Source organism: Agelaius phoeniceus, chromosome 37, assembly GCF_051311805.1.
Source record: "Agelaius phoeniceus isolate bAgePho1 chromosome 37, bAgePho1.hap1, whole genome shotgun sequence".
Lineage (NCBI taxonomy): Eukaryota > Metazoa > Chordata > Aves > Passeriformes > Icteridae > Agelaius > Agelaius phoeniceus.
The window spans coordinates 655,081-670,177 of record NC_135302.1 but is presented as its reverse complement, the minus strand read 5'-3'; the positions used below and the strand labels follow the sequence as shown (position 1 = coordinate 670,177).

The window sequence follows — 15,097 nt, the reverse complement described above, 5'->3', positions numbered from 1 at the left end:
GCCATCTTGGATGAGGCATTATGGGGATTGATGGCACCGGCGGCCATTTTTGAATGAGTCATTATGGGATTTAAGGCACTGGCGGCCATCTTGGATGAGGCATTATGGGATTTTATGACCCCAAACCACCCCAAAACCCAACGGGACCCCCTTCGGGACACTTGGGGACAGGTGAGGTCGCACCTCCATGTGCTCCATGTGGCACCGGCAGCCATTTTGGATGAGGCATTATGGGATTGATGGCAACAGTGGCCATCTTGGATGAGGCCTTATGGGATTTATGGCACTGGCGGCCATCTTGGATGAACCATTATGAGGTTTATGGCACTGGCGGCCATCTTGGATAAGGAATTACGGGATTTTAAAGATCCCAAACCACCCCAAAACCCAACGGGACCCCCTGAGGGACACTTGGGGGACACCTGGGGACACCTGGGGACAGGTGGGGCCGCACCTCTATGTGCTCAGTGTGGCACCGGTGGCCATTTTGGATGAGGCATTATGGGATTTATGGCACTGGTGGCCATTTTGAATGAGGCATTATGGGATTTATGGCTCCGGCAGCCATCTTGAATGAGGCCTTATGGGATTTACGGCACTGGCAGCCATCTTGAATGAGACCTTATGGGATTTATGGCGCTGGCAGCCATCTTGGATGAAGCATTATGGGATTTATGGCACTGGCGGCCATCTTGGATAAGGAATTATGGGATTTATGGCACCAGCGGCCATTTTGGATGAGGCACTATGGGATTTATGGCACTGGCGGCCATCTTGGATGAGGCACTATGGGATTTATGGCACCGGCGGCCATCTTGAATGTGGCATTATTGGATTTTATGACCCCAAACCACCCCAAAACCCAACAGGACCCCCTGAGGGACACTTGGGGACACCTGGACAGGTGGGGCCTCACCTCCATGTGCTCAATGTGGCACTGGCCGCCATCTTGGATGAAGCATTATGGGATTTATGGCACTGGCCGCCATCTTGAATGAGGCCTTATGGGATTTATGGCACTGGCAGCCATCTTGAATGAAGCATTATGGGATTTATGGCACTGGCAGCCATCTTGGATTGGAATTCTTGGGATTTAAAGACCTGAAATGACCCCAAAACCCAACGGGACCCCCTGAGGGACACTTGGGGACACTTGGGGACACCTGGGGACAGGTGGGGCCGCACCTCTACGTGCTCAATGTGGCACCGGCGGCCATCTTGGATGAAGCATTATGGGATTTATGGCACTGGCCGCCATCTTGGATGAAGCACTATGGGATTTATGGCACCGGCAGCCATCTTGAATGAGGCATTCTGGGATTTATGGCACTGGCGGCCATTTTGAATGAGGCATTATGGGATTTAAGGCACTGGCGGCCATTTTGAATGAGGCATTATGGGATTTATGGCACTGGTGTCCATCTTGGATGAGGCATTATGGGATTTATGGCACCGGCAGCCATCTTGAATGAAGCCTTATGGGATTTACATCACCAGCGGCCATTTTGGATGAGGCATTATGGGATTTATGGCACCGGCGGCCATTTTGGATGAGGCATTATGAGATTTATGGCACTGGCGGCCATCTTGGATGAACCATTATGAGGTTTATGGCACTGGCGGCCATCTTGGATAAGGAATTACGGGATTTTAAAGACCCCAAACCACCCCAAAACCCAACAGGACCTCCTGAGGGACACTTGGGGACACCTGGACAGGTGGGGCCGCACCTCTATGTGCTCAATGCGGCACCGGCGGCCATCTTGAATGTGGCATTATGGGATTTTATGACCCCAAACCACCCCAAAACCCAACGGGGCCCCCTGAGGGACACTTGGGGGACACTTGGGGACACCTGGGGACAGGTGGGGCCGCACCTCTACGTGCTCAATGTGGCACCGGCGGCCATTTTGGATGAGGCGTTATGGGATTTATGGTACCGGCGGCCATCTTGAATGTGGCATTATGGGATTTATGGCACTGGCGGCCATCTTGAATGAGGCATTATGGGATTGATGGCAACGGTGGCCATCTTGGATGAGGCCTTATGGGATTTATGGCACTGGCGGCCATCTTGGATGAAGCACTATGGGATTTATGGCACCGGTGGCCATCTTGAATGAGGCCTTATGGGATTTACATCACCAGCGGCCATCTTGGATGAGGCATTATGGGACTTATGGCACCGGCGGCCATTTTGGATGAGGCATTATGAGATTGATGGCAATGGCGGCCATTTTGGATGAGGCATTATGAGATTGATGGCAATGGCGGCCATCTTGGATGAGGCACTATGGGATTTATGGCACCGGCGGCCATCTTGGATGAGGCACTATGGGATTTCTGGCACTGGCGGCCATCTTGGATTAAGCATTATGAGATTTATGGCACCGGTGGCCATCTTGGATAAGGAATTATGGGATTTTATGACCCCAAACCACCCCAAAACCCAACGGGACCCCCTGAGGGACACCTGGGGGACACCTGGGGACACCTGGGGACAGGTGGGGCCGCACCTCCATGTGCTCGATGTGGCGCAGGTGGCTGTTCTTGGTGGCCAGCAGCAGCGCCCGCGCCTCGTCCAGCTGCGTCTTCACCTGCAGGCTCTCGTGGTAGAGCAGCGAGAACTGGGACTGCAGCACTTTGTACTCCAGGGCCTCCTTCACCGCCTCCTCGGGTAAAGAGCGCAGAGCCACCTGAGGGGACACCTGAGGGTCACCTGAGGGGCACCTGAGTCACCTGAGTGACACCTGAGTGACACCTGAGTCACCTGAGTGACACCTGAGTGACACCTTGGGGACACCTGAGTCATTGGAATGACCTGAGTGACACCTGAGTGACACCTGAGTGTCACCTGAGTGACACCTGAGTGACACCTTGGGGACACCTGAGTAATTTGAATGACCTGAGTGACACCTGAGTCACCTGAGTGACACCTGAGGGGCACCTGAGTGACACCTGAGTCATCTGAATAACCTGAGTGACACCTGAGTGACACCTGAGCCACCTGAATCACCTGAGGGACACCTGAGGGTCACCTGAGTCATTTGAATGAGCTGAGTGACACCTGAGTGACACCTGAGTGTCACCTGAGTCACCTGTGTGACACCTGGGGGACACCTGAGTGACACCTGAGTCATTGGAATGAGCTGAGTGACACCTGAGGAGCACCTGAGTGACACCTGAGTGACACCTGAGTCATTGGAATGAGCTGAGTGACACCTGGGGGACACCTGTGTGACACCTGAGTGACACCTGCAGCACTTTGTACTCCAGGGCCTCCTTCACCGCCTCCTCGGGCAGCGAGCGCAGAGCCACCTGAGGGGACACCTGAGGGTCACCTGTGTGACACCTGAGTGACACCTGACACACCTGAGTGACACCTGAGTGACACCTGAGTGTCACCTGAATCACCTGAGTGACATCTGAATGACATCTGATACACCTGAGTCACCTGGGGGACACCTGAGTGACACCTGACACACCTGAGTGACACCTGAGTGACACCTGAGTGACACCTGAGTCATTGGAATGAGCTGAGTGACACCTGAATGTCACCTGAATCACCTGAGTGGCACCTGATACACCTGAGTCACCTGTGTGACACCTGACTCATTGGAATGACCTGAGTGACACCTGAGGGTCACCTGAGGGCCACCTGTGTGACCTCTGAGTCACCTGAATGACACCTGAGTGATGCCTGAGTCATCTGAATGACCTGAGTGACCCCTGAGAGTCACCTGAGTCATTGGAATGAGCTGAGTGACACCTGAGTGACACCTTGGGGACACCTGAGTCATTGGAATGACCTGAGTGACACCTGAATGTCACCTGAGTGACACCTGAGTGTCACCTGAGTCACCTGAGTGACACCTGAGTGACATCTGAGTGTCACTTGAGTGACACCTGAATGAGATCTGATACACCTGAGTCACCTGTGTGACACCTGAGTGACACCTGAGTGACACCTGAGTCATTTGAATGAGCTGAGGGTCACCTGAGGGTCACCTGAGTCATTGGAATGAGCTGAGTGACACCTGAATGTCACCTGAATCACCTGAGTGACACCTGAGTGACATCTGATACACCTGAGTCACCTGTGTGACACCTGGAACCATGTGAGTCCCCAATGTCCCCAATCCCATTTTTTCCCAATTTTCCACCATTTTTCCCCAAATTTCTCCCATTTTTTCCCATTTTTCCCCATTTTTGCTCAATGTCCCCACATCCCCTATGTCCCCAATGTCCCCAATCCCATTTTTCCCAATTTTTCACCATTTTTTTCCCAAATTTCTCCCATTTTTGCTCCATGTCCCCAATGTCCCCAAATGTCCCCAATGTCCCCAATCCCATTTTTCCCAATTTTTCACCATTTTTTCCCAAATTTCTCCCATTTTTGCTCCATGTCCCCAATGTCTCCAACACCCCCAATGTCCCCAATGTCCCCAATGTCCCCAAGCCCCAAATGTCCCCAGTGTCCCCAATATGTCCCCAATCCCGTTTTTCCCAATTTTCCACCATTTTTTCCCAAATTTCTCCCATTTTTGCTCAATGTCCCCAATGTCCCCAACGTCCCCCAACCCCCCAATGTCTCCAATGTCCCCAATCCCATTTTTCCCAATTTTCCACCATTTTTTCCCAAATTTCTCCCATTTTTTCTCCATGTCCCCAATGCCCCCAATGTCCCCCAATGTCCCCAAAGCCCCAAATGTCCCCAGTGTCCCCAATGTCCCCAATCCCATTTTTACCAATTTTCCACCATTTTTGCCCAACGTTCCCCATTTTTGCTCAATGTCCCCAGTGTCCCCAAATGTCCCCCAATGTCCCCAAAGCCCCCAATGTCCCCATTCCCATTTTTCCCAATTTTTCACCATTTTTTCCCAAATTTCTCCCATTTTTGCTCCATGTCCCCCAATGTCCCCAATGTCCCCAAATGTCCCCCAATGTCCCCAATCCCATTTTCCCCCATTTTCCACCATTTTTTCCCAATGTTCCCCATTTTTTCTCAATGTCCCCAATGTCCCCAACCCCTCCAATGTCCCCAGTCCCATTTTTCTCAATTTTCCACCATTTTTCCCAAATTTCTCCCATTTTTGCTCAATGTCCCCAATGTCCCCAACGCCCCCAATGTCCCCAATCCCCCAAAAATCCCAAATGTCCCCCAAATGTCCCCAATATGTCCCCAAACCCATTTTTCCCAATTTTCCCCCATTTTTTCTCAATGTCCCCAATGCTCCCAACCCCTCCAACGTCCCCAATGTCCCCATTCCCATTTTTTCCCAATTTTGATCAATGTCCCCAACACCCCCAATGTCCCCCAATGTCCCCAAAGCCCCAAATGTCCCCAATGTTCCCCAATGTCCCCATTCCCATTTTTCCCAATTTTCCACCATTTTTCCCAAATTTCTCCCATTTTTGCTCCATGTCCCCAATGTCCCCAACACCCCCAATGTCCCCAAATGTCCCCAATGTTCCCAGTCCCATTTCTTGCAATTTTCCCCCATTTTTTCTCCATGTCCCCAAATGTCCCCAATGTCCCCAATGTCCCCAATCCCATTTTTCCCAATTTTTCACAATTTTTTCCCAAATTTCTCCCATTTTTGCTCAATGTCCCCAATGCCCCCAATGTCCCCAACCCCCCCAATGTCCCCAATGGTCCCCAATGCCCCCAATCCCATTTTTTCCCAATTTTCCACCATTTTTTTCCCAAATTTCCCCCATTTTTGCTCAATGTCCCCAACACCCCCAATGTCCCCCAATGTCCCCCATGTCCCCAATGCCCCAAATGTCCCCCAATGTCCCCGGGTGTCACCTTGAGCCTCTCCTGTCCCCTGACGGCCCCAATGTCCCCAAAGCCCCCAATGTCCCCAATCCCATTTTTCCCAATTTTCCACCATTTTTCCCAAATTTCTCCCATTTTTGCCCAATGCCCCCAATGTCCCCCAATGTCCCCAATGTCCCCCAATGTCCCCAACGTCCCCAATATCCCCAACATCCCCAATGTCCCCAATCCCATTTTTCCACCATTTTTTCCCAAATTTCTCCCATTTTTTCTCCATGTCCCCAATGCCCCCAATGTCCCCCAATGTCCCCAATGTCCCCAATGTCCCCAAATGTCCCCCAATGTCCCCGGGTGTCACCTTGAGCCTCTCCTGTCCCCAACACCCCCAATGTCCCCAATATTCCCCAGTGTCCCCAATCCAATTTTTTCCCAATTTTCCACCATTTTTTTCCCAAATTTCCCCCATTTTTGCTCCATGTCCCCAACACCCCCAATGTCCCCAAATGTCCCCAACGTCCCCAATGTCCCCAAAGCCCCCAATGTCCCCAGTGTCCCCAATCCCATTTTTCCACCATTTTTTCCCAAATTTCTCCAGTTTTTTCCCGTTTTTCCCCATTTTTGCTCAATATCCCCACATCCCCTATGTCCCCAATGTCCTCAATCCAATTTTTTCCCAATTTTCCACCATTTTTTCCCAAATTCCTCCCATTTTTTCCCATTTTTGCCCATTTTTGCTCCATGTCCCCAATGTCCCCAATGTCCCCCAATGTCCCCAGGTGTCACCTTGAGCCTCTCCTGTCCCCTGACGGCCCCAATGTCCCCAAAGCCCCCAATGTCCCCAATCCCATTTTTCCCAATTTTCCACCATTTTTCCCAAATTTCTCCCATTTTTGCCCAATGCCCCCAATGTCCCCCAATGTCCCCAAATGTCCCCAATGTCCCCATTCCCAATTTTCCACCATTTTTTCCCAAATTTCTCCATTTTTTCCCGGTTTTCCCCCATTTTTGCTCAATGTCCCCAATGTCCCCCAATGTCCCCAGGTGTCACCTTGAGCCTCTCCTGTCCCCTGACGGCCCCAATGTCCCCAATGTCCCCAATCCCATTTTTTCCCAATTTTCCCCCATTTTTGCTCAATGTCCCCAACACCCCCATTGTTTCCAAATGTCCCCAATGTTCCCAGTCCCATTTCTTCCAATTTCTCCCCATTTTTTCTCAAACTCCCCAATGTCCCCAAATGCCCCCAATGTCCCCAAATGCCCCCAATGTCCCCAATGTCCCCAATCCCTTTTTTCCCAATTTTCCCCCATTTTTGCTCAATGTCCCCAACACCCCCAGTGTCCCCAAATGTCCCCAATGTTCCCCAATGTCCCCAATCCCATTTTTACCAATTTTCCACCATTTCTTCCAATTTTCCCCCATTTTTGCTCAATGTCCTCAATGTCCCCAATGTCCCCAGTGTCCCCAATCCCATTTTTCCCCCATTTTCCACCATTTTTTCCCAAATTTCTCCCATTTTTTCCCATTTTTGCCCATTTTTGCTCAATGTCCCCACATCCCCTATGTCCCCAATATTCCCCAATGTCCCCATTCCCATTTTTTCCCAATTTTCCACCATTTTTTCCCAAATTTCTCCCATTTTTGCTCAATGCCCCCAAATGTCCCCAATGTCCCCAACGTCCCCAATGTCCCCAGTGTCCCCAAATGTCCCTGGGTGTCACCTTGAGCCTCTCCTGTCCCCTGACGGCCCCAATGTCCCCAGTGTCCCCAGTCCCATTTTTCCCAATTTTCCACCATTTTTCCCAAATTTCTCCCATTTTTTCTCCATGTCCCCAATGTCCCCAAATGCCCCCAATGCCCCCAATGTCCCCCAATGTCCCCGGGTGTCACCTTGAGCCTCTCCTGTCCCCTGACAGCCCCAATGTCCCCAATGTTCCCCAATGTCCCCCAATGTCCCCAATCCCATTTTCCCCCATTTTCCACCATTTTTTCCCAAATTCCTCCCATTTTTTCCCGTTTTTTCCCGTTTTTCCCCATTTTTGCACAATGCCCAACATCCCCAACGTCCCCAACGTCCCCAAATGTCCCCAAATGTCCCCGGGTGTCACCTTGAGCCTCTCCTGTCCCCTGACGGCCGCCTGCAGCTCCAGCTGCAGCTTCTCCAGCTCGGCCATGCGGGAATTGGCCAGGTCCTGGTTCCCCTCCAGCTCCGCGTTCAGCATCTCAAACTGAGGGGGGAAAAAAACCCCCAAAAATCCCAAATTTCACCCCAAAAATCCCTGGGGTTGTCGAAATTTCTGAATTCCAAAAACTCCCGAAGAATTTTCCCCCAATTTTCCCCAAAAATTTGCCAAAAATAACCCAAAATTCCCCAAAATTCTACCAAAAATTCTTAAAATTTCCCCAAAATTCCCAATTGAAAAAAAAAAATTCTCCCCAAAAATTCCCAAATTTTCCCCAAATATTCTCTCCCCAAAAAAACCAAAATTGCCCCCAAAATTCACCAAAAATTCTCCAAAAAATGTGACAAAATCCCCGATTTTCCTCAGAAATTCACCCAAAAATTCCCGATTTTTTTGTCAAAATTCCCAATTTTTTCCCAAAATCCCCGGAATTCTCCCCAAATTTCCCGTTACCTTTTGCATGCTCAGGGTGATTTGTCCCCCCTGGAATCCTCCGGAGCTTCCGGAGCCGTAGGAGCCCGAGGTCAGCTGGGACAGGAGAGATGGGAAAGGTGAGAATGGAGACCAAAAACCCCAAAAATCCCCCAAAAAACCCCAAAAAATCCCCCCAAAAATCCCCCTAAAAACCCCAAAAATCCCCCCCAAAAAATCCCCCAAAAAACCCCAAAAATCCCCCAAAAAACCTCAAAAAATCCCCCCAAAAACCCCAAAAAATCCCCCCAAAATCCCCCCAAAAAAACCCCAAAAATCCCCCCAAAAAACCCCAAAAAATCCCCCAAAAAACCCCAAAAATCCCCCCCAAAAAACCCCCCCAAAAAACCCAAAAAATCCCCCAAAAACCCCAAAAAATCCCCCCAAAAAACCCCAAAAATCCCCCAAAAATCCCCCAAAAAACCCCAAAAATCCCCCCAAAAAAACCAAAAAATCCCCCCAAAAAACCCCAAAAATCCCAAAAAATCCCCCCAAAAAACCACAAAAATCCCCCAAAAAACGCCAAAAATCCCCCCAAAAAAAACCCAAAAAATCCCCCCTAAAAAACCCCAAAAAATCCCCCCAAAAAACCCCAAAAATCCCCCAAAAAACCCAAAAAACCCCAAAAAATCCCCCCAAAAAAACCCCAAAAAATCCCCCCAAAAAACCCAAAAAACCCCAAAAAATCCCCCCAAAAATCCCCAAAAAAACCCAAAAAATCCCCCCAAAAAAACCAAAAATCCCCCAAAAAACCCCAAAAAACCCCCCCAAAAAACCCAAAAATCCAACCAAAAAACCCCAAAAATCCCCCAAAAAAACCCCAAAAAACCCCAAAAAATCCCCCCAAAAAACCCCAAAAATCCCCCCAAAAAAACCCAAAAAATCCCCAAAAACCCAAAAATCCCCCCCCAAAAAACCCAAAAATCCCCCCAAAAACCCCAAAAAATCCCCAAAAAACCCAAAAAAAATCCCCAAAAAACCCAAAAAATTCCCCCAAAAAAACCCAAAAAATCCCCCAAAAAACCCAAAAATCCCCCAAAAAACCCCAAAAATCCCCCCAAAAAACCCCAAAAAACCCCCCAAAAACCCCAAAAAAATCCCCCCAAAAAACCCCAAAAATCCCCCAAAAAACCCCAAAAAATCCCCCCAAAAAACCACAAAAATCCCCCAAAAACCCCAAAAAATCCCCCAAAAAACCCCCCAAAAACCCCAAAAAATCCCCCAAAAAACCCCAAAAATCCCCCCAAAAAATCCCCCAAAAAACCCCAAAAAATCTCCCCAAAAAAACCCCAAAAAATCCCCCAAAAAAACCCAAAAATCCCCCAAAAACCCAAAAATCCAACCAAAAAAACCCAAAAAATCCCCCCAAAAAACCCCAAAAAAATCCCCCAAAAACCCCAAAAAATCCCCCCAAAAACCCAAAAAATCCCCCAAAAACCCCAAAAATCCCCCCAAAAATCCCCCAAAAATCCCCCCAAAAACCCAAAAAAATCCCCCCAAAAACCTCAAAAATCCCCCCAAAAAAACCCAAAAATCCCCCCCAAAAAAACCCCAAAAACCCCAAAAATCCCCAAAAAAACCAAAAAATCCCCCAAAAAAACCCAAAAAATCCCCCAAAAAATCCGCCCCAAAAAACCCAAAAAATCCCCCCAAAAACCCCAAAAATCCCCCCCAAAAAAACCCAAAAAATCCCCCCAAAAAAACCCAAAAAATCCCCCCAAAAACCCCAAAAATCCCCCCAAAAAAACCCAAAAATCCCCCCCAAAAACCCCAAAAAATCCCCCCAAAAAACCCCAAAAAATCCCCCCAAAAAACCCCAAAAATCCTCCCAAAAAACCCCAAAAAATCCCCCAAAAAACCCCAAAAATCCCCCCAAAAAACCCCAAAAATCCCCCAAAAAAACCCAAAAATCCCCCCAAAAAAACCCCAAAAATCCCCCAAAAAAAACCCCAAAAAATCCCCCCAAAAACCCCAAAAAATCCCCCCAAAAAACCCCAAAAATCCCCCCAAGAAATCCCCCTAAAAAACCCCAAAATCCTGAAGATTTTACCCCAAAATTCATTAAATTGGCCCCAAAAATTCACTTAAAAATTCATTTAATTGGTCACAGTGAGGGACAGGTGAGGGACACCAAAAACCCCAAAAATTCCCACAAAAAACCCCAAAATTGTGAAGATTTTACCCCAAAATTCACTAAATTGGCCCCAAAATTCATTAAATTGGCCCCAAAAATTCACTGAAAAATTCATTGAATTGATCCCAGTGAGGGACAGGTGAGAATGGAGACCAAAAACCCCCAAAAAATCCCCCCAAAAAACCCCAAAATATCCCCCCAAAAATCCCCCAAAAAAACCCAAAAATCCCCAAAAAATCCCCCCAAAAAACCCCAAAAAATCCCCCAAAAACCCAAAAATCCCCCCCAAAAAAAACCCAAAAAATCCCCCAAAAACCCCAAAAAAATCCCCCAAAAAACCCAAAAAAATCCCCCAAAAAACCCAAAAAATTCCCCCAAAAACCCAAAAAAATCCCCCAAAAACCCCAAAAACTCCCCCCAAAAACCCAAAAATCCCCCAAAAAAACCCAAAAAATCCCCCCAAAAAACCCCAAAAATCCCCCAAAAAACCCGAAAAATCCCCAAAAAACCCCAAAAATCCCCCCAAAAACCCCAAAAAATCCCCCCAAAAAACCCCAAAAATCCAACCAAAAAACCCAAAAAATCCCTCAAAAAAACCCCAAAAATCCCCCCAAAAAACCCCCAAAAAAACCCAAAAAATCCCCCCAAAAAACCCCAAAAAATCCCCCCAAAAAACCCAAAAAATCCCCCCAAAAAACCCCAAAAAATCCCCAAAAAACCCAAATATCCCCCAAAAAACCCAAAAAATCCCCCAAAAAACCCCAAAAAATCCCCCCAAAAAAAACCCAAAAAATCCCCCAAAAAACCCAAAAAATCCCCCCCAAAAAACCCCAAAAAATCCCCCAAAAAAACCCCAAAAAATCCCCCCAAAAAACCCAAAAAATCCCCCCAAAAAACCCAACAAATCCCCCAAAAAAAGCCCAAAAATCCCCCCAAAAAACCCCAAAAAATCCCCCCAAAAAACCCCAAAAATCCCCCCAAAAAGCCCAAAAAATCCCCCCAAAAACCCCAAAAAATCCCCAAAAATGCCCCAAAAATGCCCCCAAAAAATCCCCAAAAAATCCCCCCCAAAACCCCAAAAAATCCCCCCAAAAAACCCCAAAAAATGCCCCCAAAACAACCCAAAAAATCCCCCCAAAAAACCCAAAAATCCCCCCAAAAACCCAAAAAATCCCCCCAAAAACCCAAAAAAATCTCCCCAAAAAACCCCAAAAAATCCCCCAAAAATCCCCCAAAAAACCCCAAAAAATCCCCCAAAAAAACCCAAAAATCCCCCCAAAAAACCCAAAAAATCCCCAAAAAACCCCCAAAAAATCCCCCAAAAAACCCAAAAAATCCCCCAAAAAACCCCAAAAATCCCCCAAAAAACCCCAAAAAATCGCCCCAAAAACCCCAAAAAATCCCCCCAAAAAAACCCAAAAAATCCCCCAAAAAAACCCCCAAAAAACCCCAAAAAATCCCCCCCCAAAAAAACCCCAAAAATCCCCCCAAAAAACCAAAAAATCCCCCAAAAATCCCCCCAAAAATCCCCCCAAAAAAATGCAAAAAATCCCCCCAAAAACCCAAAAAATCCCCCCAAAAACCCCAAAAATCCCCCAAAACAACCAAAAAATCCCCCCAAAAACCCCAAAAATCCCCCCAAAAACCCCCCAAAAAACCCCAAAAATCCCCCCAAAAAACCCCAAAAAATCCCCCAAAAACCCCAAAAAATCCCCCTAAAAAAACCCCCAAATCCTGAAGATTTTACCTCAAAATCCTGAAAATTTTACCCCAAAATTCATTAAATTTACCCCAAAAATTCTCTTAAAAATTCAATGAATTGGTCACAGTGGGGGACACCAAAATCCACAAAAAATCCCCAAAAATCCCCCAAAAATCCCCCCAAAAAAACCCAAAAAATCCCCCCAAAAACCCCAAAAATCCCCCCAAAAATCCCCCCAAAAAACCCCAAAAATCCCCCCAAAAAACTCCAAAAATCCCCAAAAAACTCCAAAAAATCCCCCCAAAAACCCCAAAATCCAACCAAAAAACCCCAAAAAATCCCCCAAAAAAGCCCAAAAATCCCCCCAAAAACCCCCAAAAAAATCCCCCAAAAAAACCCCCAAAAAATCCCCCAAAAACCCCAAAAATCCCCCCAAAAAATCCAAAAAATCCCCCCAAAAATCCCCCAAAAAACCCCAAAAAATCCCCCCAAAAAAACCCAAAAAATCCCCCCAAAAAAACCCAAAAAAACCCCCCAAAAATCCCCAAAAACCCCCAAAAATCCCCCAAAAAACGCCAAAAATCCCCCCCAAAAAAAACCAAAAAATCCCCCGAAAAAACCCCAAAAAATCCCCCCAAAAACCCCAAAAAATCCCCCTAAAAAACCCCAAAAATCCAACCAAAAAAACCCAAAAACCCCAAAAAATCCCCCCAAAAAACCCCAAAAATCCCCCCAAAAATCCCCAAAAATCCAACCAAAAAAACCCAAAAAATCCCCCCAAAAACCCCAAAAATCCAACCAAAAAATCCCCAAAAAAACCCAAAAAATCCCCCCAAAAAAACCCAAAAATCCCCCCAAAAAACCCCCAAAAAACCCCAAAAATCCCCCCTAAAAACCCCAAAAAATCCCCCCAAAAAACCCAAAAAATCCCCCAAAAACCCCAAAAAATCCCCCCAAAAAACCCCAAAAAACCCCCCTAAAAAACCCCCAAAATCCTGAAGATTTTACCCCAAAATTCATTAAATTGGCCCCAAAAATTCACTTAAAAATTCATTGAATTGGTCACAGTGGGGGACACCAAAAACCCCAAAATACCCACAAAAAAACCCCAAAAAATCTCCCCAAAAACCCCAAAAATCCCCCCAAAAAAACCCAAAAAATCCCCAAAAAATCCCCAAAAATCCCCCCAAAAACCCCCAAAATCCCCCCAAAAAACGCCAAAAATCCCCCCAAAAATCCCCAAAAATCCAACCAAAAAAACCCAAAAAATCCCCCCAAAAAACCCAAAAAAATCCCCCCAAAAAACCCCAAAAATGCCCCCAAAAAACCCCAAAAATCCCCCAAAAACCCCAAAAATGCCCCCAAAAACCCCAAAAATCCCCCAAAAAAACCCAAAAAAACCCCCAAAAACCCCAAAAAATCCCCCCAAAAAACCCCAAAAAATCCCCCAAAAACCCCAAAAAATCCCCCCAAAAAACCCCAAAAAATCCCCCCAAAAAATCCCCCCAAAAAACCCCAAAATCCTGAAGATTTTACCCCAAAATTCATTAAATTGGCCCCAAAAATTCACTTAAAATTCACTGAATTGGTCACAGTGAGGGACACCAAAAACCCCAAAAATCCCCCCAAAAAACCCAAAAATCCCCCCCAAAAAACCCAAAAAATCCCCCAAAAAACCCCAAAAAATCCCCCAAAAAACCCCAAAAATCCCCCCAAAAAACGCCAAAAAACCCCAAAAAATCCCCCCAAAAAACCCAAAAATCCCCCCCAAAAAACCCAAAAAATCCCCCCAAAAAAACCCCAAAAATCCCCCCAAAAAACCCCCCAAAAAACCCAAAAAATCCCCCAAAAAAACCCAAAAATCCCCCAAAAACCCCCAAAAACCCCAAGAAAATCCCCCCAAAAAACCCCAAAAAATCCCCCAAAAAACCCCAAAAAATCTCCCCAAAAACCCCAAATATCTCCCCAAAAAACCCCAAAAAATCCCCCAAAAAACCCAAAAAATCCCCCCAAAAATCCCCCCCAAAACCCCAAAAATCCCCCCAAAAAAACCAAAAAATCCCCCCAAAAACCCCAAAAAATCCCCCCAAAAAACCCCAAAATCCTGAAGATTTTACCTCAAAATCCTGAGGATTTTACCCCAAAATTCATTAAATTGGCCCAAAAATTCACTTAAAATTCCCTGAATTGGTCCCAGTGAGGGACAGGTGAGGGACACCAAAAACCCCAAAAATTCCCCACAAAAAGCCCCAAAATCCTGAAGATTTTACCCCAAATTCATTAAACTGGCCCCAAAATTTACCTGAATCTGCACCAAAAATCCTTGAATTATTCACAGTGAGGGACACCAAAAACCCCAAAAATCCCAACAAAAAAAACCCCAAAATCCTGAAGATTTTACCTCAAAATCCTGATAATTTTACCCAAAATCCATTAAATTGGCCCCAAAAATTCACTTAAAAATTCATTGAATTGGTCACAGTGAGGGACACCAAAAACCCCAAAAATACCCACAAAAAAACCCCAAAAAATCTCCCCAAAAACCCCAAAAAATCCCCCAAAAACCCCCAAAAATCCCCCCAAAAAAACCCAAAAATCCCCCCCAAAAAACCCCAAAAAATCCCCCCAAAAAACCCCAAAAAATCCCCCCCAAAAAAAACCAAAAAATCCCCCCAAAAACCCCAAAAAATCCCCCAAAAAAAACCCCAAAAAATCCCCCCAAAAATCCCCAAAAAATCCCCCCAAAAAACCCAAAAAATCCCCCCAAAAAACCCAAAAAATCCCAACCAAAGACCCCAAAAAATCCCAACCAAAAACCCCAAAAAAT

The 15,097-nt window shown here is 46.6% G+C and overlaps 1 protein-coding gene across 1 annotated transcript in view; it reads right to left on the bottom strand.

Moving 5' to 3' along the window:
- The window catches only part of LOC129134514 (E3 ubiquitin-protein ligase BRE1B), a 37,138-nt gene extending 28,620 nt beyond the window's left edge, over nucleotides 1–8,518 (bottom strand). Inside the window, 3 exon segments of the mRNA XM_077171010.1 lie at nucleotides 2,517–2,696; nucleotides 7,889–8,008; nucleotides 8,417–8,518. Coding sequence (XP_077027125.1) covers nucleotides 2,517–2,696; nucleotides 7,889–8,008; nucleotides 8,417–8,425 — 309 coding nt within the window. The 5' untranslated portion in view covers nucleotides 8,426–8,518.
- Between the last annotated feature and the right edge of the window lie 6,579 nt (nucleotides 8,519–15,097).